Here is a 26,671-nt window from a genome sequence, read left to right as displayed (position 1 = left end):
AAATCAATGGCGCTGACTTCCAATTAAGTGTGTTTAGGAATGTGGGGTTGATTTCCTTCTTTCTTCATCTTCGTCGTCGTCATTTAATGAAAAACGCTGGTTGAAAAAGAAATTAAAAAAGCAATCTACCTCCGAAGTTTTTGATCTCCCAGATTCTCTTTCTCTCGTAAATTCTGGCCTCTCTTACTCGCCTCAGCCGCCACTGAAGCTACAGAGGGATTTACATTTTGGTGACATGTTAAATTCCACCCCTCCGAAAGTTCCTAATCATTAAGTTGCCTGCGCTCAGGGAGGCATCATTTTTTCCAGAATCCAAAAGCAAAACTAAAGGGGGTCCCTTTCCTACCCACTGGTTCAAAACATTGCTCCGGGAAAGGATTACTCACCCGAAGAGAGTAAAAATAAAAAAAGAATAAAAAATCAATAAATCAATACAGAGTAGAAGAAAAACGGTACCTCCGCTATTGCCTAAGAGTGAGGTCAAACTGAAACAGAAATCCCTCTTATATTAAAGTATGCCGTCTATAATTCATTATATAGAATAAACTCCATCTATTTTTTAAAACTGCCACGATTGTTTCCACAATTACAGTATCCGAACTATGGAGTGGATCCGAAGTCCCACTGAATTCAGTATTTTCTTTTAAGCGTGCTTAGTATCCGCGACTACAGGCTAGTTACTCCCCCCCCCCTCACTTCAATGGGACACTTTCAGAATGATAGATGAATTACAAGTCACCCTGTTTTGAGTAACTTTAGTTCCACGTAATTAGCCCTGGATGTAGTTTAGAACACAATGCCCTCTGAAATTCTTATCCAAGGGTAGCCTTAGGATTGTAAACAGGAGTGGTGATATTTGCCCCCAGATTTGCAATATAATATCAAACTCTGGGGAAAGCAACCCACACACACACACAATACAGTTTTCCTCTGAATAGGATTATTGATAAAAATAACAGAGTAATCCTCAGAATTCACTCAGAAGTACATCCTATTGGAGTCAGTGGACCTTACTCCCACATAGAATTGCAGCCTTAAATCAGGTAGCGGATGGTAATTCTCCTCGCTCACTCTCCCTCCTAATGACATTATGCGATTCTATCTGGACAAAAGTTCAAGTGAAATCAGTCGGATTTACTTCCTGCTAACCTTATAAAGGTTTAGAGGTACCAGTTTCCAGAGAGGCGGGGGGAGAGAGAATTTTAAAGCCAATTCCAAATATCAGGATGAAACTCGGACGATTTATTTTAATGAATCAATTGAAAATATTTCTTTTCAAGAACACATCCTTTCCTGAGCAAAGGAAACATGCGCGCGCACACACATCTTATATACATCATTACAGGGGTGTCCACCAATGGAAAATGAATCTGTCTGTCTGACTTTCTTTCAAAGGATTAATCAATTAAACAATTGAAATAAGCCTGACAACATCTCGATAAAGATATTTATCTTTACCATGAAGAATATTTGTAACGAACATAATTTTGAACAAGGATAGTCGGGTTCACAATTCAATTTAGACAAAGTGTTTTACAGTATCTATCCACTTGATCCATCCACCTTGGCTTGCATGGTAATCGTTTGGGAAATTATCACTGAATACTTTGTATGGATTAATATTTACCACACACCATCAGAAAGAGAGTCAACTGGAGCTGCTGCGATTGAAACCCATATTTTAAACACAAAGCCGATAAATGGTATCTATTATTCGATTAAAGCTTTCAGTCTTAGCCCTTAGGTCATTAGGTAGGCTCTCAAGAGGAGTTCCTGGGTAGGGAAAGAGAGGCAGTGGGAGGTAGTGTACCCAAATTGTTTTTTTGGCATCCCGATCCTAAACACAGGCACCCGGAAATAACATCTATGGGAATAATAAGAACCTACTTTCGCCGAAAGTGTAAGTGTCAATGTTCTTGCTCAGCGCCCAGTGACTGCGCAGGAGAATATCCCAGTAGATTGTGCCTTGCATCTTTAGTAACCAGGCGCAACTTTTAAACATAGAATCCCTCCCCTCTTGCATATTTAGTGTGTATCTTTTATTATACATATGGACTTTTAAAAAACCCATTATACAAACTAAAAGTTTATTTTTGAAAGGAGTGAAATAATTTCCCTTAGTAGATATTTCAATAAGAACATATTTAATTCCTTGTCCTACCTATAAAGGAAACCACCATAATTAACATTGATCTTTATTTTACCTTTATTTCTGGGGAGGAGAGAACAACCAAACTATTGCAGTCAGCCAGCTCAACCAGCCGCAGCTATTTGTCTTTTATAGAACACTTAGTGATTAAAAAACAACAGCCCTTTATTCTGTTTGAGTTCACAGGACTCCTGTGGATGATGACCACTATTCCCATTTTACAGATGGCAAACTGAGCCTGAAAGATAATGACGCTCAAAGCCACACAGGGAGTCCATTGAAAGAGGTGGGACTTGAACCCAGTCCCCCCCCCCCGCCTCTTTATCCAGTAGATTTCAATCTCTCGATTAAAAGGTATATCAATCTAGTACCTTCGTCTGGAGAAAAGTGGAGGGTTTTAACAGCCTGAAACAGATGGGGTTGTTTTAGGGTACTAGTAAAGGAAGCGAGGGCGACACACAGTCCTTAGACTCCCCCCCCCCTCCCCATCCCATTCACTTTTATACCCTTCTAAGGAAGAAGCACCCGCTTTGGAGGGGGGATCCGTAATTTCTGATTGGCCGAGGGCACCTCTTGATTGACACCCGTTCTCCCTCTCTCCATGGGCTCCGCCCCGTCCCAGTCACTTTATTGACACTAATGAGCAAGTTCTTCCCACCGGTCTCCTGCCTGGAAGTGCTGACAGATCAAGGCAACAAATTTCAATTACAAGCCCTAATTTGTGTCCGCAGAGCGTTTGTTACCCATGTCAGAGTTGTTTGGCCCCTCAGACGCGGCAGAGCTTGCCGGAGGAGAAGGAGGAGGGGAAGAAGAGAAGCGCCGCTTTTGGAAGACGGAATAGTTTGGGGAGGGGGGGGGCGGCGGCGGCACAGCAGCAGCAGCAGCAGCAACACCCCAGACCACTTCGGGTTGCTAGAAGTTGGATGTAAAAGAAAAGGCGAAGAGGAGGCGAGTGGTGCGGCCTGGAGGAAGGAAAGCAGGCAGGGGGAGGGAGGGAGAGGAGGGCCCTGAGCCCGCCGGCCTGGGCATGGCAGAGAAAAAGAGAGCCTCGCCTTGCACCATGCTGAGCCTCAAGGCTCACGCTTTCTCGGTGGAGGCTCTGATCGGAGCCGAGAAGCAGCAGCAGCAGCAGCAGCAGCCGCAGAAGCGACGAAAGCTGGCCGGAGCGGCCGGAGAAGAGGCGCCGGCGGAAGCGGGCAGCAGCTGCGACCAGGGCTCCAGCGAAGGCGCAGAGAGCGGCGGCGCTTTGCCGCCCAGCGCCGAGACCGGGGCGGCCGCCGACGCCGTGAGGAACTGCGCGGCCCGGACCCTGCCTGCCGGTGAGTGATCGAGTCCCCTCGCTGCCTCAGCCCGCCCGGTGGGAAAAGGCTCGTCCCCGCCGCCCCTCCTCGCCCGATCAGCCCTTAATCAGGGCGGAAGAGCTGCATTTTGCCCAAGGGCATGCGCCTCTGATCGCCGCAGTCCCGAAGGCGAGGTCTCTCGCTCTCCTTCTGAAGGCCATCTCCGCATTCACATACCCCGGCCCGAATTTGCCTCTTCGGGGCAGCTGTCAGTGTCCAGAGCCAGCCCGCAAGCGCTTTGTACTTTCTCCTCCTAAGTGCCCTGCTTAACCCGGGCAGGCGAGCTTCCTCTGCCGTACCCCAGCTCTTAAGAAACACCTCCCAGGTCTTGTGGCGGTGGGGGAAGAATGGAAAATAAATTCATCCCCCTTTAAAGGCTTTGGATGGAATGGGCCAGTCTTTCCCCAGTGATCTGTTTCATGATTTAATACATTATGCATGTTGAGTTTGCAGTCCTGTCCCAGTTTCGTTTTCCTGAAAGCAATTGGTTTCCCTGAGATTACTCTCACGTAACCTGTGTAAGACCACTGCTTTTCAATTCTGGGACATGTGGCCTAATCCTGTGGATGTTTACCCAGAAGTAAATCTCCCCCGAGTTCAATAATGCTTACTCCCAAGTAAGTGCCGATAGAGTTGCAGCCCCACGACGTCCTAGTGGTGATGCTTCGCTAACAGTTACTTAGAAGTAAGCCCAATTGAGTTCAATGAGACTTACCCCCAGGTAAGTGTGTAGGATTGTAGTCTGTACAGTGTTACTTGGTTTTAGATAGTGGGCACAATTCAAAGGAAGTAAGCCATGCATGAATTCTACTAGAATGAAATGAACTTAAATATACAATATATGTCATCATTGATTGTAATGGTATACTTAGACGTTCTTGCTGTGATTAAGTGCACATGGTGTTCTGAAACGCTTATTTGGCCTCACATATATTATTTCTTTAAACCCTTCTTTATTCAAGAGCTGTATAATTATTATCCATTCATAATTCAGCTAATACTAAATAATTCCCTGCCAATTTTGTTATTATTATCAACTGTTCTTTTAATAATAAGGGAGACACTTTGTGATAGTGGGGAAGTATTTATTATTAATAATATGAACTCTCAAGTGCAGCCACTTCTCTTTTAACTGCCCGAATTGGACTGCAAGCTTAACAATAATAAGGAATTTAAGTTGGCAATTTTTGGTCTTTCCTTCATAATATTTATTTTAAATATTTTTGAATTACCTAATGAAACAAGCACAAGTTTTAACTGCATCAAGAGACACTTAAGGAGTCCAGTGCATTTTATTAAATATTTAATCAATATATACAAATGAATATAGACTATGAAATAATATATTGTATACTGCTTGTTTAAATTAATTCCTGGCCTTATTTCTGTGCTCTCCCAACAAAAAACAAAATCCACTGTGATAATATTTTAGGGATTTCTTTAGAGAGAAATAGATAGATGGACGCTCATTTTCTTCAGCGCATTGGATATTTAATCCAATTTAACTCCTCGGGATTTGTTTTCAAATGTGTTTTCAATTTGAGCGCCTGACTCTCTAACTTATTTCATAACACTCATTAGGTGCAATTTACCCAGGGATTAAGAACGGCTGCATTCCATAAACGAATGTAGTTTAAATGCACGCTTTAGAGTTTCAGTCACGTCGGTTTTAATAGAACTTGGGCCTGTGCACCTCATAGTCTCCAAGAGCCGCTGCAAAACCAGCACAAAAGAAGTCCCGCTAAAATATATGCAAAGCATATAACGTACAAAACCTGCAAGTCCATTTGTTTAAAAGCCAAACCTGAAAAACAGGGGCCTTCACAGTTCAATCCTATCCGTGTCTATCAGCTGCATGACGTCAGTGGGACTTACTGACAGGTAAGTATGGATGGGATTGCTGCATTCGTCCCTATTCCGCAGACTTGGGGTGTTTGGAAAATGCGGGGAGTAAAGCTGAGATGTTTAAAATGGCTCTCAAACTGGGAGGCCGGCAGCACGCTCCTGAGTCGCATCCCCCGCGCTGCCCTTAGTGGCCTCTGTTAACCAGGGAGTGGGACATGACTTCCATTGACGCTAACAGGACTACCTTGAAGCGAGGGCACCTTATTTCCAAGCCGACTCACTCGAGGTCGCCGGCTTTCTTCAAGCCGCCGCCCTCACCGGCCTTCCTTGCCTCTGGTGACTTCTGCTCCAGGGAACAGCGAGGCCTTTCGCAAGAGCGCGCTTGGCTCTTTAAACACACCCGCCGGCGTCTGGTCCTGGCGCCCTTCTCCCGCTTGAGGGGAGGGAGGGTGTCCTTCCTTCCCGCCTTTGGTCGACCAAACGGCCTTTCTCCAAGCCATTCCGTTTCACCTCGTTTCCCACACCCCAAATTGCTGCGTGCGGCCGGACAACAGCCGCCTCGTCTTTTCTCTCGTGCCGTTTAGGCCCGGAAAAGAAACGGACGCCAGGCGCTGCCGCGGCCGCGCCAAAACCAGCAGGGGAAGGCGCAAAACGCACGTGCCCCTTTCCGAAGGCCGCACGTGAGCGCGAAGGGGAAGAAAGGGGGCAGCAGCCTGCGCCTCGGGCGCGCTTGCCTCGCTTGGCAGAGAAACCTTTTGACCGCCCTACGCGCGGCGCTATCGACTTTCTGCCCTCCGTCTTAAAAAGCCAAAGACGCGGAGGCGGCGGCAGCACCAGCAGCGCCGCCTGAAGCCTCTGAGGCTGTTGACGTGCCTAACGCGCGCTGTCTTTTGCTTTCCTCTCCCCCCCCCCCTCCATTTTTCCTTCAGGTAGCTGCGAAGAGAGTTTCCTAAGTGCTGCTACGTCGCCTCCGCTGTCCCCCGGAGGTCCTGCCAAGGCGGGGGGCTCTAGTAGGCCCGGGTCTCCGCTGCTCGCCTCTCAAGTGCCTCGGGTGGACCTGCAGGGCGCAGAGCTATGGAAGCGCTTCCACGAGATCGGCACCGAGATGATCATCACGAAGGCGGGCAGGTAAAGAAACAAGGATGCAGTCCTATGCCTCTTCAGACAGGGAAAAGTTCTACAGGTCCCAGCATTCCCCCAATTCTGGGAGTCGTGGGACTTCTTCTTCTGCCTAAACACGCATAGGATTGCGCCCTAAATCACCATCACCACGCAAGCAAAAGAAGCAAGCTAGGCACGGGCGCGTCAGGCCGAAGCACTTCCGGGGAAACCGCAGGCCCGGAGCGCCCTTTGACGTGCTGCGCAGTTTCGAGACGTGGCGCCGTGTGTGAGTTGCGCCGAGGGCTTTTGCGGGGCGCCTCGGCCTGTGCAAAAGAGGTGGTGCGTGCGGCGTTCCCTTTTGAGAATCTCGTGCGCACATTTTGCGCCCCTGACTTCGGTGAAAGACGGAGCGCGATCCTACCCGGTCATCCATGTTTTGGAGGGGATGGCTCCAAAACAGTACTCTTCATCGCGGGATACTCTTCCGTTCATCTTATTGACATCCCCAATCTCTCCCCCTTTCCTGTTTTAAACATGGCTTAAAAGTAACGCTCACCTAGAAACTCCTTTCGAAACTGCACTACAGAAATCCAAATTAACTGCAACCAAATCTATTCATATAAATGGAGTTTTGTGTAATTTGTTTTGAGATGTGATTATTCACTTGATTTTAGTCATACTTCAAAGAAAGTGCATTTCTCTTTTTCAACCTAATCATTTATTTCACATCAGTGAATTTAGAAGGAAATTCCACTGATTTAATATTGAATTGTTTCTAAGTAATGGGGTTTATGGTGAAGTCCACAGTAACTGTAGTTGGGTTTAAACTCCGTAGTATCTATTTTGTATGGCAAAACAGTTACTCTGTGTGTGCGTACTTGCACACATACATTTTAATCTACCGTTTCTGGCATTTTTACACTTGATAGACTTCTTCTAGATGTTTTCTGAGAGTATTATTGCAAAAAATCAAGTCAAATACAAAATATTAAGGAGAACCCATTCACCTTTCTAGGTTTTGTGCTTTCGATGGCTTTCGATTTGAATGTTGCATCACATTATTTCATGATATGGCTTTCTTCACCATTTTAATTACGAACTCTTACACTGCTGAAGCTAGATGTTTAAATTATCTCTAATTTGATGGATACAATCCGAAATCCACAAGTATGTCAAAATGAATTAAGCAAATGGATTTATAAAGCTGGAGAGGTCACAGTAATTTTAGATGATATAGAAATATGTGGGATTTTAGGTTTCCTGTTCATTATGTTAAAGGGTATGAATGCTACATTCTTCTTTAAAAAACACACACACACCCTTTCTTCTCTTCCAAAGGATACACATGGTAAAAACCTGTACAGTATAAAAGTATCTGAACTTATTAGAAATTACAGAAACATATTTTATTGAATCCATATGCTACCTTCTACATTTCAGAGGGACTTTATTAATGATTGAAGTGCAGTCTTAAACAGCACAAGGCAGCATTTGTCTTAAAAGTTGTCCTGTCAAAGATTTTCTTTTTTTATCTTACAGGTGCAGTGAAATAACAGCAAGAACTAGTTAGCTGCATTGCCCTCTTGTTTGGTTAACCATTATGTCAATGACGCCTGTTCTTTCCAAAATCAAACTTTGAGTTCATGCATTCAGAACAACATCAAAAATTTAAGAAAACAAAATTGCAATGTTCACTTACATTAAAGGAAAAAGATAGCATGCCTTTGTTATAAAATTCCTTGAAAACAAATTCATAGAGACGGGTGTCAGGCATATGTTCAGTTGAAGAATAATTACATCTTAAAACTTCCCAACCTGTAACTACTTCAGTTAGACCCTAGTGACAATTTCTACGTGCACTGTTGTAGTAATGAGCTTTGACCTTTTCCCTTTGCCCATAATACAGTGATAAAATTTATAACATCTATTAAGGTATTTCTTTTATGTATCTTTTGAGTATACAACAACACTTTGGGCCAACCCCTTGCAATCCCTCTGTACGAGCCCAACTGAAATGAATGGGAACTGTGCTCGTTAACTACATTTTGTTTATCCTGAACATGGCATATTGTTGTTTATGATAGAATTACAAGTTGTTTGATACAGTTAACTAATTATGGCTGTAATTATGTACACTGTTACCTCAGAGCAAGTCCCACTGAAGTCAGTGGGACACCCTTCATTTATAGAATTGCACTGTAAGTAACTAATCATTTATAAGATTGCATCTTATAAGGAATGCACCTTTTATTGCCTTAGACTTTTATTTGCAGCCCAATCCTAATTTTGTTTATGCAGAAGTAAATCCCATTTGTTTTAATGGCACTTGCTTCTAAATACACATGCTTAGGATTGCCATCTTTGTTGCTTTTCCCAGCATAGATTTGTATTGCTTATAAAGGTTGCGTGAATATATATAAAAGTGTAGAATTGACAACAGTCATCACCTGTGGGGTGATGTTCACTGTTTCAATAATGTCTGTACACAGCTGAAGTGGTGGTGGATGCTGTCAACATTCACCGTGCCAATCAACAATTGGGCGGCAGCTTATTCTAGGCACCCCATCTCTCCCCTCCCTATGATAGCACTGATAGTGTTGATCATCTCTTTCATAGGGAAGATCCTCATGTATTCAAGTATGCATACAAAGCCAGATGCAAGAATCTCTTGATCAGGGCTTGTGACTTGGAAGTAAGTTCCATTGACTTTGGTGGGACTTTCTTTTGAATAAACAGACTTGGGATCAAAAGGCTGACCTCTGTTTCTTAGTGAATAATACTTGAGCATATGATTTCTAAGAATTACCAGTGGGCTAAATCCAACATTATGTGAGCAGATTTCTGTTTCCTTTCCCTTCCTCTCTCTCTGCCCCCCCCCCATATATTTCCACACGTTCCCCCATATCTGCTTCAGATTTGGGGGGCTCTTAGGGGAGGGTAATGTTAATCTCCCAGTGGTGTCTGTTCTATTGGTGGAAGGACAACCCTGAGTGCAACCCAATGTGTTTAAAACAGCTAAAACAAAAACTCAAAACAAAAATGGCTTGCTGATCAACAAGTGCACTTGAATTATGTGGAAGAGTGTGTACTTTGAAGGAGTTTCAGAAAATACACAAAACATGGTTCAGCAAAAAAAAAAAAGTATGTAAAACCTGTCAGGACTTGCGTAATAAGACTATTTTGTGAATGAGCTGTCTATAATTTTTTTTTTTAAAGACTTCCTGCAGATCATTTTAAATGAAAAAGGGTTGGGGGATGATTCCTCAAAGACGTTCCTGCTTCTGTATTCCAAGTCTGTTTTTTATTAAATGCTCTTCTTTTTTGTGTTCAGACGGATGTTTCCAGCAATGAGAGTGAAAATTTCAGGCCTAGACCCCCATCAACAATACTATATTGCTATGGACATTGTCCCTGTGGATAACAAAAGATACAGGTATAGTATGAAATATATAAAACTTGGAATGCTGGAGAAAAATACTAGTCTGGAAATTAGCAGAAGGTTGTGCTTAACTTCCTTCCAAATTCCTATCTTCATCTCACTGCATGAAAAATAAGTGCTTTGTGCCAAGCACGTGAGAACAATCAAGGGTGGTTGGGGTTTTTTCTGCTTTGTGCGTTTGGCTCATATATTGAACACACTCTACATTATTCAGATTATTGGTTGTTTTTCTTGTCACGTAAGCAGAAATCCTTCAGCACCTTACTTGGGAATTGACTCATTGAAGCTAGTAGGATTGGGGTGGACTGTCTATAGCCCCTACAAACCACTTTTTTCTATCCCAGTTAGCTCAGTAGCAGAGCACCTGCTTTGCATGCAGAAAGTCCTAGGTTCGATCCCCGGCATCTCCAAGTAAGGACTAGAAAAGAATCCTGCCTGGAACTCTGGACTAGATGGACCGATGGTCTGAGCATAAGGCAGCTTTCTACCTTCCTAGTTAAAGAACAGCACTGTGAGGGAATATTGTGCTTAGTCAATACGTACGTTTCCATTAGGTCTTTCAGTAAGGTTATTATATATTAATAAGTAAATGCAAAAATACAATTTCTGTACTAAAATTGTAACTCCCTTGAACTGTCTTGAATGATTTCAAGGTGGGTGTAGGTTTTGCTATGAGAGGGATGTATTTTCAGAAAGATGGGAGAGACACGGTAGTAGAAGCACTGACATTTTACAGGTTGAGAGCAGAAGGAGATATGGCAGTGGGAGGTGGCCAGTCTGTTACAGGGGAAGGGATTCCTGCTGGGTTTTGGTTGTGTCTCAACCAGCTGGATCTCAGTTGCATTGGTGGCAGTCAGTTTCCTTGTGCTGAAGGTGCTGTTGTTGAATGCCGGGTCAGTAAACGGAAAAACGGCAGCCATCTGGGACTTGATCCTGGATGAGAAGGTTGACCTGGCTTGTATTACAGAGACTTTGTTGGATGAAACTGGGGGAGTTTCAAAATTCTCTTTCAGTTTTGTCCTTCTGAATTCTCTGTGCAGCACCAGGAAAGACCTGGGAGTAGCTAGATGGAGTTGTGTTAGCCTGTCATGATCCTGTTCCTCTCTGACCGAAGTGCCTCATCCTGCAGTTGTCCAGTTTTGAATGTGTGTTCTTGAAAGTGGGTGCCTGAGACAGAATAAGGATTCTTTTGGTGTACTATCCATCCACTGTCCAATGGTCTCCCTTTCTGAGCTGGTTGGGGTGGTCTTGGCTGTGATGTTGGAGTCTTCCAGGCTTGTCGTATTGGGAGACTTTAACATTCACACTGAGACCACCTTGTTGGGAGCAGTTCAAAATTTTATGGCAACCATGGGTTCCGGCCCAGCTCATTTCGTGGGATGCACTCTTGATTTCTGTGTGTGTGTGCATGCACGTGCGCGCTGGGTAGAATGATGGTGATAGTTCTGTTATGTACAGATCACTACTTGGTAGCGTTTAGTTTTGCTGTACTGCTGAGCCTCTGCCAGGGTGGAAGACTCATTAGGATGGTCCTCCAGCAGACAGATGGATCTGAGTGGCTTTCTGATGTCTAATGGTGGTGGTCCCCAACATGGTGCCCACAGGTGCGATGGCACCTACAAGGGCATCCATGAAGCTCTGCATTCCCTGCCCCCTTCAAAAAAATTTTTTAAATAAAAACCTTGGAAAAATGTTAGGACAGTCTTCTTTCTTTCCCTTTCCAGCCTCGGTCTTTCTATCCCCCCACCTCTTTAACTCAGTGTTTCTTTCCCTCTTAGCCTCTAGCCTTGCTCTTCCTCTACCCCATTGCCTTTCTGTTTCCCCCTGCCTCCCAACCTCCAGCTTTGCTATTTCTCTTTCCACCAATTTACTTGCTGTTTCTCCCCATCCCACCCTCTAGCCTTGCTCTTCCTCTACCCCTTTGCCTTGCTATTTCCTCCTTCCTCCCAGCCTCTAGTGTCACCATTTCTCCCTCAGCATCACCTCCGTAGTTCACTTTTGACTAGCCATGGCAGCCATTATGTGACTAGCCATATCCTCTGTGGGAGCCATTTTGAGGTGGTGTCCACAGCAGTTTCTCAAATTCCCAAATGTGTCCATGGGTCCAAAAAAGTTGTGGAGGTTTCCTGTAATCTCAACAGGTGATTCTGTCGAAGCCCAGGTCTGTCTCTGAAATGGACAAATTGTCAGTTGACACAATCACTCCTGAGCACCCTCTTTCACTTCGTAGAGCCAAAGAAGCTCCTTAGCTCCTTAGCTTTCTGGGGAACGTAGGATGGCAGCAAATAATTTTTTCTTCACTACTGCATCTGCACAAAATTGACTGACAACTTTTTCAGTGGCCTATTATATCTGGTCTCAAGTTGGTAATGAGGACTACTCAATAGCCTGCTGTGACCAATTTGCAAGTGAGTTTAGAGATAAAATCAGTTATATATATTCTGACTTGGATGCCATAGTTAGTGAAGTTCCAGTTTTTATTGCTTCAGTACCTGCTTGTCCAGTTGTGATTGATACTTTTCAAACTGTAGAGCCTGTGTCCTTCCTGGATTATAAAAGCTACCAGAGTGGGACTGTTTGAGTGGGTAAGGGGAGTCAGTAATGCCTGAGGCCTAGAAGAGGTGGTGGTTTTTGTTTAAAAAAAGCTCTCCTTAAATCTCATTAGACTGGATAATTTCTGGCCAGACTCCAATATTCCATTCTTAAGCAAGGTGCTCAAGCATGTGGTGTTACCTTGACTCCGGGTTTTCTTGGATGATACCGACGATCTCTTTCAATCCAGTTTCAGGCCTGGTTATGGAATGGAAACTGCTCTGATTACCTTGATGGATTATCTTTGCTGGGAACTGGACAGGGAGAGTGCATCCCTATTCTTCTGGACCTCACTTGCACCTAGACATGGATGCCCAGATTTCAGCAGTGGCCAGGAGTGTTTTTTGTTCGGCACCCCTTCCTTGGGGTTGACTGATTTGGCCGTGGTGACTGTGTGGGGCTTACTTGGAAGACTGTTCATAAACTTCAGCTGATTCAGAATGCTGCAAACAGACTGTTGCCTGGGGACTGTCATAGGGAGCATGTCTGTTTCCAAGCACAACACAAAGGGCAGGTTATGTCTTATAAAGCCCCAAACAGCTTAAGACCAAGTAACCAGAAGTACTACCTTCTCCTGTACAGACCTGTCCTGGTGTTGAGATCCTTCAGAGAGGCCTTTCTCTCTGTCCCGCCAGCATCTGATGTGTGTTTGGCGGAAGCTTGAGAAAGGTAGGGATGTACGAAAGGATTATGCTTGATGCTGGGGGGGAGGCGTTCCGTCCCTCCCCCCGGAATCCTGGCCGGGGGGGGAGGCGCTCCGTTCCTCCTCCCCCCCGGAATCATGGCCGGCCGGCTCCGCTCCACAGGGATTCTTCGGAGCCACCGGCCGGCTCCGCCAGCAGCCGGACATCCGGCCGCTGGCTAGCAGGGACGCAAATGGCAGCGGCCGTACCCGCCGCCATTTGCGTCCCTGCAGTCAGCCGTAATAGGCTACGTAAATGTTTACGTAGCCTATCACAGCTGATAAAAACAAAAAACAAAAAAATGTGCGTACGCAAATGGCGGCGCCCATGGGCGCCGCCATTTGCGTTCCTTATTTTGGCACGTCTTAGTCTACGTAAACATTTACGTAGACTAAGACGGCGAAAATAAGGGGAACGCAAATAGCGTAGCGTCTATGCTATTTGCGTTCCCCTTATCTTCGCCGTCTTAGTCTATGTAAATGTTTACGTAGACTAAGACGTGCCAAAATAAGGAACGCAAATGGCGGCGCCCATGGGCGCCGCCATTTGCGTACGCGTGTTTTTTTGTTTTTGTTTTTTTAATCAGCCGTGATAGGCTATATAAACATTTACATAGCCTATCACGGTGTTTTTTAAAAATCTAGCCATGATAGGCTACGTAAATCTTTACGTAGCCTATCACGTTATTTTGTTTTTGTTTACCTGGAAATGGCGGTGGCGGCAGCCGGTCGGAAGACCGGCCGCCACCACCGCCAGGAATATCCGCCTAAGGTAATTCTGTCCCGGGGGGGGCGGGGGGCCATTCCGCCACCGATTTTGGGGGCCGAATGTGCTGGCATTCAGCCTCCCCGAGATCCGTGGCGGAACTTTGATACATCCCTAGAGAAAGGGCTTTCTCAGTGGCTGCGTCCAGACTTGGGAATCCTGTACTGAAGGATGCTCTTCTTGCACCCTTACTGATAGCCTTCAACCATTACATCTTCTCTTCTGCTCTGTGTTTTAACCTTTATTTTAATTCACTGATGTTTTAACTGGCTGTTTTTGCATGAGAGCTCTTAATATGTTTTTAGATGGTTTCATAATATGTTTTTTTTTTAGTTGTGGATTTTATTGTTAGCTGCCTCAGGCATATTTTTAGAAAGGCAGAGTGTAAATGTAAAATAAAGAAATACACACCTACAATCAAGTGTAATTTACAGAATAATTCTTATGGTGGCTTTGCTTAGCTATTTAATAGCATTTCTGTCTATGCAATTATTTGCAATAATTGGCTAGTAGCTATCTGTAAGTGCTCCTTAAACAGTTATTTTAACATAAGGTCTTGATCATATAGGCTTTGACCAGGGCAATACGCATCTAAGCAAGAATTCCCACTAGAATTCCTGGCATGAATTTGTAGGAACCGGAACACAGTGGCTCTTTCAGCATCTAAGAGACTATAAATCTAGGTAGAGAGTATAGTTGGTGTGGTATTAAAGATTTCTTGCCCAAATGGTTGTGTGGATAAAGGCCTGTGTTCTTAAATATTAGCAGTTTCGTTAAAAAAAACATTGTTAGAACAATTTTATAATTCTTTCATTAAGAAACTGAAGTTAGTGAATATAAGGAAGATAACTTACTTCTCCTATCTCCAGTGCTGTTTTCTTGTTCCATAAAGAGGCTCAAATCCTGCATTCCATATGCCCTGAAGCTTAACTGTAGTTAAGATGACTGTAGTTCTTCATTTTTCCTTTGACACAATAAAAGGCAGATCAATTAAAAATACTGAGTCTAAATTGGAGCTGGATAACATTTTTTGTGAGTTAGTCTAAGGATGCTATCCTAAATACTTATAGTAGGGAGTAAATCCCATTGAACTCGATAGCTCTTACTTTGAGTAAACATGTTTAGGATTGCTCTGGCTGTCTTGAACAGACATACACTTTGCACATTTTGTACTAAATACCATATTTCTAAACGTAGCAAGGATCTACTTCTATACTGAAATTAGGCATGATTCTCAAATGATTTAAGATTTTTCCCACTGATTTTTTAGAAAATGCACTTTATGATTAATGCAGATGACTTTTCTTGTACATCTCAGTCTTTATGTGTGTAAGCATGTCAGATAGCTTATTCATTTCCTTGTGCTGAGTAATCTTCTTGAGCTGTGGCACAAAACTTTTCAAGTACAGGGTACAATCCTTGAAGTAACTTTAAAATGAATGACTTGCATGGGACCGCTTTGCATATTGCATTTATTGGCTTGGATCGTAAGTTTCCCGTTAGTGAAATTCCATTCTCTTCCCCCCTACAGCTCCTTGTATTCCCTGAAAATCTGCTCTGAGGGTTAGGGGACCCTCCAGAACTGTTGTGTGGTCTGCAGAGAGGGTAGAATCGGCAAGAATGCCATCTCCTCCTGCTTTCGCCAGTAGAAGACTTCGCTGGATCAAAAGCCCTTCCATGAATGGAAGGAGTCATTCAGTTTGTGAAAGGACCCCTTTGACTGAAATCCTGGGGATGCTTACCTGAGAGCAAGTTCCACCAAACTAAATAGAACTTACTCCTGAGTAAACATGAGTAGGATTACAGTTCTAGGATTGAAACCAATGATCCCAATTCTGCTTTGGTTGATAGCAAAGCAAGATTTTACTGAGTTAAATCATAAAATTGGAGTTTAATATTACTGGGATTTGAAACAAATATTTATACTATAGCACAATAATGAAATGCAATTTGCAAATAGAAAAATGGCAACTTATTCCATTTTAAAACAGATTATATTCTAATGGTATCAGTGCAGTAGATCTCCCTACTCCAGTCACTGTGATGCGCACATGGAGATTCTCTGCCTTCAAGGGTAACCAAACCAAACCAAAGGTGTTGATTTAGACCATAGACCTTTCCATGTATTCACTGCAGCAGAGCAGGCAGTTCTACCATACATCCCTTTGCAGGAGCTCCATGTTTGCAGTGGTGCACATATGGGGCTCTGGTTTGAGCTATATACTTCTATAAGACAGAACATCTTTGTGTTGATCATGTGCCATATTTCAATGAAACAATGTTCTTTTCAGTGCAAATGCTTATACCACTGATGACATTTCAGTCCCTTATAGCGCTAAGCTATCTAATTTTTTATTTTTTAAAAAAACAAACACTGTAGGCGAAGGCTGTTGTAGGGTGTGTGTGTTTTAAAACAAGGATTATGTAGTTTTTTATGATGGATGAATATACTTCATAAATATATTCATTGGCTCAGTTTTCAGGAGAAAGTTGGATTGACTTATAAGGTATTTATAGTCAAAATGTTTTCCTGATTATAGGATAAATCTCAGAACTAGAATTTTAATTTGTGGCCTTTTAAAGAGATCTTCATAGAATTTGGCTTTCTGTTGAAATAATCCTTTTGTAGTGTTAAATATTACATTATAATATTCCCTGAATCTCTTATAACATTTATTTATTTATTTATTTATTTATTTTTACAGCCCCATTTTCATATTTTTCAATATATGGTTCAGTCTGAGAAAACTGTGGGTTAAATGAAACAAAAATAGTCTATGCAAAGCTGTTCGTTTGGGCTGTGTTTTTCTCTATAACAAATAAATGCTACTGTCTCGATGTGACTCGCTCTTTTTCTTTCTTTGTTAAATGTGTGTCTTCGTATGAAAACATATGAATTGTTTTTATTGTTGTACATCGCCCAGAGTGGCTGGGTGACCGGCCAGATGGGCGATTAATAAATTAAATAAATAAATAAATAAATAAATAAATACATGCTGTACACCTCTGTTTTTCCACAGTGACTAAACAATGCCAAGAAACTATTGTGAATCTCATACACCTTGGGTTTCTTCCCATAGATATGTTTATCACAGCTCCAAATGGATGGTCGCTGGTAATGCTGACTCACCCGTGCCTCCTCGTGTGTATATTCACCCAGATTCTCCCGCCTCAGGAGAGACTTGGATGAGGCAAGTGATTAGCTTTGACAAACTGAAACTTACAAACAATGAACTGGATGACCAGGGCCACGTGAGTATCTTGTTTTCTACAATGTTAGCATAAAGTACTCATTAAAAAAACAGGCCTTTTGACATGCGAACTCATGTTAACAAAAAACTAATATTTCAAAGCTTATGCCAAGTTAGATGTATGCATGCTTTGATATTTTGCCAGAGCAATTAATTAGTAATATGATGCCATTTTACTTCACATGACTAATTTGGGCTCTTGGAGAGAAGAAGAATGGAGGATGCAAAAATTGACTAAACTGAAAGTGCACAGCTGCTGGTACATTTTGCCATTGTGTGTGTGTGTAGCTGTCCGTACTTTTCCAAAAGTATGGTGAAACACCGTGCCTAGCCTTAAAACAAACATCTTCTGCATAGACGAACTTTACTTGAGTAAAAGAAAATGTTACTAATGTTACTATATGTAACATTACTTGAGTAAAAGAAAATGTTACTATAAAACTAATGGTTTTATAAAATAATTTGTGCAAAAACCCCACGAGGTGTTAATAACAGTACTCAAAAGGAACAACTGATAATGATTTATTACCTACCTTATGGAGCAAGACCTTTTCACAGCTGAAGCTCATTACTTCTGCAAAACTGGCTGGAAATTGTGCAGTTTGAATGTTCTGTTTGCAAGCTCCAAATTGTTTAGTCATGACACCACCTCACGTGACAAAATATGCTATAGTAATATTTCCTGTTCTCTTCAAAACATTTGAGAGGGGAAAAAGACTCACAAACCAATGTTTTTGAATTAATTCTTAAAATATTCACATTTTCTGTCTTGGTATATAATTATGTAAAAATGGTCTTGAGACTGGGCACTTTCATTGTACATTTGGAATGTTTGGTATTAAATGGACACACTAATGTTTTCAAAATATAGCACTGGATTTCTGAGGCATGTTAGGACCATCTTAATAGGTGCTGTCTTTGTTTTTAGGCTCGAGCTGCAGAGTTTTGTATGTTGTGCTATGATTATTCCAAGACCACTTGTGGCTGTTATTAGACTTGGTCCACATTGAATACTTTTGCCACTGGGGCATACTAGTTTTTAAAATTTTGTTTAATGAGTCTAATCTGGGTGCATGGACAGTTACTACTGTTTATCCTTAGAATAAGGATGTTAATTAGGTCAGAATTACTTGTGTAAGTGGAATCAAGGGCCAACTACATGTTCTTCAAATCACGCATAGCAGAGAGTTATGCATGATTGGTCTATGTACATCAGTGTAAGCACTTGCAGCCCAGATTAGGATTGGGATCATGGCTTGCCAGGAGGGGGGATATAAGCTTCTTCCCTCCCATTTTTGTCCTGAAATTCCACCCCCTGCAAGAGGGGTGGGAGTTAAAACAAAAGAAATCCATCTCTATTAGCATTCGGTGGGTGGAATTTTGGGAAGTAAACATGAGGGGGGAAAGCTTAAATACAGTCCTGATCTGACTTGGGGCTGCATGTGCTTACACTGAGGTAAATAAGCCAGTCACACATAACTCCTGCTGTGCGTGGTTTGAAGAACGTGTCGTTTGGCCCCAAGTTCTCCTGGGTTCTAAGGAGGGTTGACAGACACTACAAGGAACATCATCAAGTGCTTTAGAATAATTAGGAATACAACAGGGCTAACGTCAGTTCAGTAAAGTTGATATGGAATTTATCCTCTGCCCAGTTTTAGGTAAGATTAATAGTAGCTGGAAATTGTACAGCTAGCTGATTTGCTTTTTTTAAATGTAAATGTGAGATTTTAGATTTAAAGGTACATCTCTATAAAATGGATAAAACCTAACTAATTTGTTACACAGTTTGTCTTTAGAGTGATGGGGCGTGATTCCATAACACTGAGGTGAATCAAGGGGATTAAGACTGCAATTCTGTGCATATCATTTTAGAAGTTGTTGTTCAGTCGTTCAGTCGTGTCCGACTCTTCATGACCCCATGGACCATAGCACGCCAGGCCTTCCTGTAAGCCCCACTGAATTCAGTGGAGCTTACTCCCAGTTAAATAGGTATAGGATTACAGCCTAAATAAAGGAGGAGTAAAGGGAAATAAATAGAAATTAATTTAATTTCAGTGGGATTGTTGCATACCTGTCCTGCAGCCAATATGAATAGGAGTGGTAACGCTGAGCTTCAAATATTGATAACATTGTTAACAAAAAAGAAGAGTACAGCCTTACCTAGGGATGGACAAATGTGTTAATTTTGCTTTCTCCTGCATTCAAATTTTTTAAATCTCAAGTTCTTTCCATCCCATATATGAAGAAATGTGCAGGTTCTGGAATTTTTACAATAAGAAATGAAGCAAAATGACCTCATCCATCTGCATTGGCAGAATCCAATAGATACAGCTATTCCTAGCATGGAGAGAACCATGTTTTGCCTCCCTGCCATGTAGCTGTTCAGATGGAGAGGCCTGCCAGAAAAAAAGAGTTGGAGACCTTAATTCAGCATCTCAAACATGGTTGAATACACAGGGGTTGGAACCCAAACTTTTAAGAGCTAAGCACTCAACGCCTTCTGCCTGGATAGACGAATATGTCTGTTTCCCTTTCTCCCACATCTTAATCCTCTAATCTCAATTCCCTTCCATCCTCTTCATGAAAAAAAATATGGATTTTTGTAAGTTCTTAATTAAAAAATGGAACCAAACACAGTTCTTGTCCATTCCTAGTTTTATCAAGCTCTGCTCTATTGCAGTCCTTTCAAATGAACTTGTCTAGGAGCAATGATTGGGAGACTGTGCTGAAATTAAGCTTTATTCAGCAAAGGTACTTGAGTCTGCAATTGACCATGCTTGAATTGATTGCTCATAAACATTATTTTAATTGGGCACAGCAGGTAATCAAACCCCTGTGTGTTAGATAATGGCAGTCTACAAAGAAATTCTCAGGATGGGTAGAGAGCAAGTTTCCACATTTGTGTAATCATAAGGTTTAACTTATTTCCCCTCTGAATTGAAAACTGCATAACTCTTGCCGTAAAGCTATTATTCATTGTGTGGAATGCTTTGGAATTACTTGAGCACTCCACTTTAATGAGTACTTCGTTTGGAGGAGAGTCAAGTAGCTTTCTCCTAGAACAATTCAAAAATACACTGATTCAGACCTAAAACGTGCCTTGAAAATTAGAATATAGGTTTTGGAGACAAAAGATTGTATAAGAAATTCATCTTTCTAAAACTGGATAGATTGCAAAGTATGTCATTTATTGTTACCAGAAAATGAAGAAAATATGAACCAGAGAAATGCCTGTTCCAAAGTATATACTTTAATTCTTTGGCCATTATGACAGAATAAAAACTTGTTTTGAGATGGCTGAATTATTGTACATGTAGACTAAAGGAGCAAATGTTTCTTAATAAATGGAAAGATGACGTTTGAAGGTAGCATTATATAAGTTAGTATTCTGAACTGTTGTACTCTTGCAGTGTAGAACATTAATTTTATTATATCTAAGTTCATAATCATTCTTAGCACACTGCATATTCTGAGTTGAGCCAATGGGTGTTAAGGGTGTGCAAGTGACAACAAGGGATGCTTGTTCTCATTTGCTGAGGCAAAGGATACCACCATATCCTGTTTCATCCACCCATACCTGGCCACTGTTGTTCTTCTCCCAAGCTTTGTACAGGATGGGAGAAACAGACATCTGCGTTTAGACTTTTTGATACAGAAGCATATTTTCTCATTTTTGCTTTCGTATTTTTGTTTATGTTCTTGTTGCTCTTACCTTTTCCCCCCTGAACACTCATGTTTAAACTTTGTCAGCCTTTATGTAAGCTTCCTTGTCAGAAGCCTTAGGACTGTGTATATTCTTGTACCAGTTTAAAACAGTTGGTTTTCATGATATTAAATAAAGGTTAGGTCAAAAGCTATGTGTTTATATGAACACTGGATTATAACAACAGAATCATGTTTACTACCAAAAAGATTGTATGTAGTCCTTGAAACGTTTTTGTATATTTTCTCTGCTCATGTAAAAGTTCTAAGAATGTCTTAGAAGAAAGTAAGGTGATTTCTGTAGTCATTATGAAGACAGAATTGAAAGCTTGAAAGGGTCATTAATTAGAAGGCAAATAACAAGGCCAACATATTAGTGATCTTTAAATTGTGCAATATCTAAGGCTACAATCCAACATAAATCTAAGCAGGCTAAACCCACTGATCTGGGGCTTCAGCTTTAAGTGGCTGAAAACCTCTGACAACATTTGAGGACAACACCTGTTAGTCATCACTGACTCCAGCTGGCTGGAAATATAGGTGTATGTTCTATACATGCTGCTGTGGTTCTAAATGTGAAATAACCACTAATGATTCTGCAGATTTTGCATATTTAGAAGCTACGCTGTGGGGGTGAAACTGTGGCCAGGATCAAAAGATTAAGAACATAAGAAGAGCCCTTCTGGATCGAGACCAAAGGCCTATCTACTCCAGCATCCTGTTTCCCACAGTAGCTAATCAGAGGCCTAAGGGAAGCCTAAAAGCAGGACATGAGAGCAATAGACTTTCTCGTTTCTCCCACTGTTGTCCCTCAACAACTGGTTTCAGATGAACCCTGCCTTCGATCCTGGATCTAATATAGTGCCATCATGCTTAGAAGCCTTGACCTCCATAAATTAGCTTCCACATTGGAAAACAGGCGGACTGCATGTGAAGCTGATATTTTCTTGTGTAAACTGATTATATAAGCAGCAAGCACAGAGAATGTCAAACCACATCCAGGGATCCTGTTTTTCATGGAGGTGTATAAAGGCTTGATGGGGCCGCGGTGGCTTAGTGGTTAAGACGCTGAACTGCAGACCGGAAGGTTGGCAGGACAGCAGTTCGAGATCCGAGTGCTGCGTGACGGAGTGAGCTCCCGTCTTCAGTCCCAGCTTCTGCCAACCTAGCATTTCAAAAGCAAGAAATTGCAAGTAGATAAATAGGTACCGCTTCAGTGGGAAAGGTAACAGCGTTCCTTGCACCTCGGTGTTCAGTCACGCCGGCCACATGACCACAGAAGCGTCTTCGGACAGCGCTGGCTCTTCGGCTTAGAAATGGAGATGAGCACCACACCCTAGAGTCGGACATGACTGGTTGGGGACACCTTTACCTTTTTACCTTTTTATAAAGGCTTGCACAAGATATATGCACAACTTAGTTAAAGTGGATCCACTTTGGGCAGTATTTGTTCTTCTGAGTGTAGTCCTCTGGATCCTGACTAAAAGTTGTAGAACTGTAAAGTACAATTTTGACTTTTTAGTGTTGTATATTTAAATGTTTGTAGACTATTTATATTTTGCCAAGTATCTATAGTAATCTGTATAACTCTGTTACTGGATTAGCTAGATTTTATCTGATTTACAGTGTACTCCTATACATGTCTACTCAGAAGTAAGTTTCATTCTCTTCAGTGGTGCTTATTCTCAGGTAAGTGTATAGGACTGAAGCCTTAGGCTGTAGTTCTATCCTGCCTTACCTGGGGGTAATTCACACTGAACTCAGTGGGACTTATTTTTGAGTAGGCATGCATAAGATTGCAGTGTTAGTCTCACTGATTTCAAGGTTTTCTTTATAGTAAAGGAAGGTGAATCTCAGGCTTACAAGACAAGAACATTGGAATGAAATTAGTAGAGGGAACACAAGTAAAGGTTCGCCATATAGTTTTCACAAGTGTCTTTCTGTTTCTAATCCAAAATTATCAGTGCATTGATATATAATTTTCTAGAAAGGATAGAAAGTCCAGTGATTTGTTAAAGGTTACCTGTGTAGACATAGCATCCCTAAATTGTAGGGGTGTAGGACAGGAGAGATATAATATGGCGATACTGCTTCTTAATGTCATGAAAGTGCTGATGAAATCAGGTTTCCTGTTAATCATAGAATCATAGAATCATAGAATAGTAGGGTTGGAAGGGGCCTACAAGGCCATCGAGTCCAACCCCCTGCTCAATGCAGGAATCCAAGTCAGAGCATCCCTGACAAATGGCTGTCCAGCCTCGTCTTAAAGGCCTCCAGTGTGGGAGAGCCCACCACCTCCCCAGGTAATTGGTTCCATTGCCGTATTGCTCTGACACTCAGGAAGTTTTTCCTGATGTTCAGCCGGAATCTGGCTTCCTGTAACTTGAGCCCAGTATTCCATGTCCTGCACTCTGGGATGATCGAGAAGAGATCCTGGCCTTCTTCTCTGTGACAACCTTTCAACCACTCCCTCTCCCTCTGCAAATGCACTGTTATACTGGATGTTTTACAAACATTTATGAAATTTTGCTTGTTTTAAAGGAAGCTCTGCAAATTTGGATGTGGGATCCATCAACATTGTATTTGTAATTTTTCTGCAGTTGATATTCTTGTTTTATATCATTTGTAGCATGTATTATTAGAAGAAAAAAGTAACATATTCAGTGCATTGTGGTTGGGAGATTTTATCTCCCATTCATGCTTGCACTGTGGAGATGAAATATATTGGCTCGGATCCTAAATTACTCCTCTATTAGCATAAGTGAGGGAGCATTTCCACCATGTCCTCCCTCCAACTACAGTCCCACCCCCAGCACCATATCACACACTATTCCCAAGGGTTCCTCAAGCCTCAGGAGCAGAATTGCAGAGGGAGAGGGAGTGGGGAAAGCCCCATTCTGCCGATGTTAATTCTGTTCATAGAATGAGAGTTAGGATCCAAGGCATTACACTACACATTGAGGAATATTCCTGTGCTTTTCATGGTGAACTTTTTAAAAAACATGGCAATTTAGGTGCTGCTTATGCTCACTGGTTGCTTAGTTCTTTCAACCCTGCCCTAAGTAAGAATACATATCCTATTGAAATGAAAGTTACTTCTTTCTAATACTGGATACTTCTAATTCTAATAACACAATTGTATTAGACCATTCCCCCACCCCCTGCTGCAGATTGTGGGACATCCACACAGGCAGCTGGCGGTGCGGGGGAGAGAAGTGGGTGTATGAATTTCCCCATCAGTCTGATACTTAATCCACTTTTACATAGTAGGAACAGTTTTTCTATCTCAGGCATTTCTTGTGCACTTGTCATTCCCTACTCACGGTTTTTTGTGGGTTCCTCAGGCAATGTCATGACCCTCCAGTTTCACTTCTGTGTCTGGCCCGCACTTCTGGTGAGTTTTTTTAGAGCAAGGAAAATGCATCATTTAGGGTACAATCCTATCCAGATAGGTGGCTGCCTCCGAACTCAGAGGCAACTGCCTATCCAATGCAGGGCAGGAGCAACATGGAGGGGATCGTTCCTTCTGCGCTTCTCCTGCTCTGAATTTTCGGCTAGACAGCTGGGTCCAGTGGGGAAGGAGGCTGCTGTACAACACATTGGATGTGTCGTACAGGCATTTCCGCCCTCCCCGGAACACCCCCCAGACACGCCCCTTTTTGGCTACTCTGCGCTCCTCTTGCAAGCATGGGGCTGTTCCGTGCTGCTTCTGAGGCAGCGCAGAAATGCGGGGAGGTCGGTTCTCCGGGAATCAACCTCAGCGCGCGGGCTCCGAGGTCGGTTCCCAGAAAACAAGATATCCTATGGCCATCTAGCTGCTGTCTAGCAGCCATAGGATTGCTCCCTCCATTGTCAAAGCAAAAGGAAGCACGCTTTCCTCTTGTGCTATGTATTTGCGCTATTCTGCTATTCCACAATGCCATTTAGAGGTTATGTAGTGGAAAAGCAGGAATGGAAACACTCCTTGTGTAGTGCTTCGATCTTAATTCTGTGATGAAATCAAAAGTAGATACAGCGGATCAGCAGCTGATTAACAGCATCATTTAGAAAAGCCCTAACTCCAATTGATTTCTTTGGAACTTATTCTCAATGCACAAGGGGGAGATCCACATATACAGTCATGCTTTTCTTGAAAAGCAACAATCCACACTGCATTGGTCCCTCCTCCTAAGGTTGAGTCAGCAAGGTACATGATGCAGCAACCTTGCTAAAGCTAAGTAGGGGTGAGACTGTCTAGGAAACACGTGTATGCTGCCTTGGATTCCACCATGGAAGAAAAGCTGGATATAAAGTAATATAATGTTACACTTTCCCCACTTCTCTGAGTAGTGAGACGTTCCAGGGGGTGCAGCATTTAACTAGGTTTGGTTTCCTTTGGAAGGAATTCACTGCAGGCGCACAACATTTTGTAATATTTGAGTATATTTAAAAATATGCGTTTGAACATATGTTAGAGCACAGCTTAACACTCCAACAAACAGCCAGATCCATTGCCCCACATCAGATCTCCAGAGCGAGACAGTTCCCAAGAAGGTTCTTACTCTGTGGCTGGGTTCACATGACCTTTTTGAGCCACAGTGGTTTAAATACATCACTGTACTTTCCACATAGGCCAGGTGCCCATTCCATAACCCAGCCCCTGCTCCTAGGTTATCGTGTCAGCTGAACCTGGAATGGATGGGATGTTGTCATGGTTAACGAGCCACCCAGAACCCATGGGCTGTTCTAGGTTTGTGGGTGGTTTGTTAACCATGTGAATAGCCCACTCTCGCCAGAGTCAGATGACATGACAACCTACAAGAAGGCATTCGACTACAGAACAGGCGTTCAGCACTTGCCACAAGCCACAGTGATTCAGAATGATTGTGCAAAGTAGGTCATTGTCTCACTCAAAAACGTCAGTGTATCCCCTCTTTTCCCTATCACACACACAGATCTAGATTACATGATCCTTAGTTAAGGGAAGGTATGCCCCCTACCCATTTTTCTGATGTTTTTTCCTATTCAAAACATCCTAGAGTGCTCCTATGCCAAGAAAAAATTGACCCAGTTTGTATGATTACCACAGCCCACCGTGGCTTTAGCACATGCCCTAAAACAGCCCATGGGTTGTGGATGGCCTCTTAACCATGCCAACAATCCACCTTCTCTGGGTTCTCACGATGTGACAAGCCATAGTCGCAGCTTGAATATGCAAAATGGCCACCCGCATGCCCCACTAAGCCCTGGAGTTAATTAACCCAACATAGCTTAACGTGACATGCAAACTGGCCTATTGTCTAACAGTAGCTCCCGTGGAAACACCATACCTGAATATCCTGGGCTATTAACACTCCTTTGTCCCATCCAAGTCTCTGACCATGTATTGCCTTAGGTAACCCACAGTGATAGTCATTCTCAGAAATCTGATAGTAAGCCCACAATAACAGTAATTCCCAATTGTTAAAAGCATTTTGTAACATGGTGCGAATGATCCTCTGGTTAGAAAAAATAAAAAGGAACATTTTTGTATTCATAGTTCCAAACACATACAAAACACAGGCATGCTAGAATGAGGCCAGGGCGCTCAAGATTGTGGCATAACTCTTTTCAGTATCTTTTTAACAAAGCAAAACAAAAATATCAAAACATTGCTGGAAATGCTGTTTAAATGTTCAGTTCAGCAGAACATTTTCTGGCATCTTGCTCTGTATTGGGGTCCAGAAGCTGAGAAAGCTACATTCTAGTGGGGGAAACTTATCTAAGCATGTTTTTTTGGTGTGCTTCTGAGGTAACTGTCAAAAGTCTGACTTCAGTCTAGTGAA

At 42.5% G+C, this 26,671-nt stretch overlaps 1 protein-coding gene across 1 annotated transcript in view; it reads left to right on the top strand.

The window, feature by feature from the left end:
• The first annotated feature begins 3,159 nt into the window (after positions 1-3,159).
• TBX18 (T-box transcription factor 18) overlaps positions 3,160-26,671 on the top strand; it is a 47,853-nt gene continuing 24,341 nt past the window's right edge. The window contains exons 1-4 of the mRNA XM_084831154.1: positions 3,160-3,468; positions 6,264-6,462; positions 9,767-9,868; positions 16,995-17,166. Of these exons, the coding sequence (XP_084687280.1) occupies positions 3,177-3,468; positions 6,264-6,462; positions 9,767-9,868; positions 16,995-17,166 (765 nt within the window). The 5' untranslated portion in view covers positions 3,160-3,176. The remainder of the gene's footprint in view (positions 3,469-6,263; positions 6,463-9,766; positions 9,869-16,994; positions 17,167-26,671) is intronic.

This window comes from Heloderma suspectum, chromosome 1, assembly GCF_057233095.1.
Source record: "Heloderma suspectum isolate Gila_16-S chromosome 1, 16-S_ref, whole genome shotgun sequence".
Taxonomy (NCBI): Eukaryota; Metazoa; Chordata; class Lepidosauria; order Squamata; family Helodermatidae; genus Heloderma; species Heloderma suspectum.
This window is presented reverse-complemented; position numbering and strand designations above follow the sequence as displayed.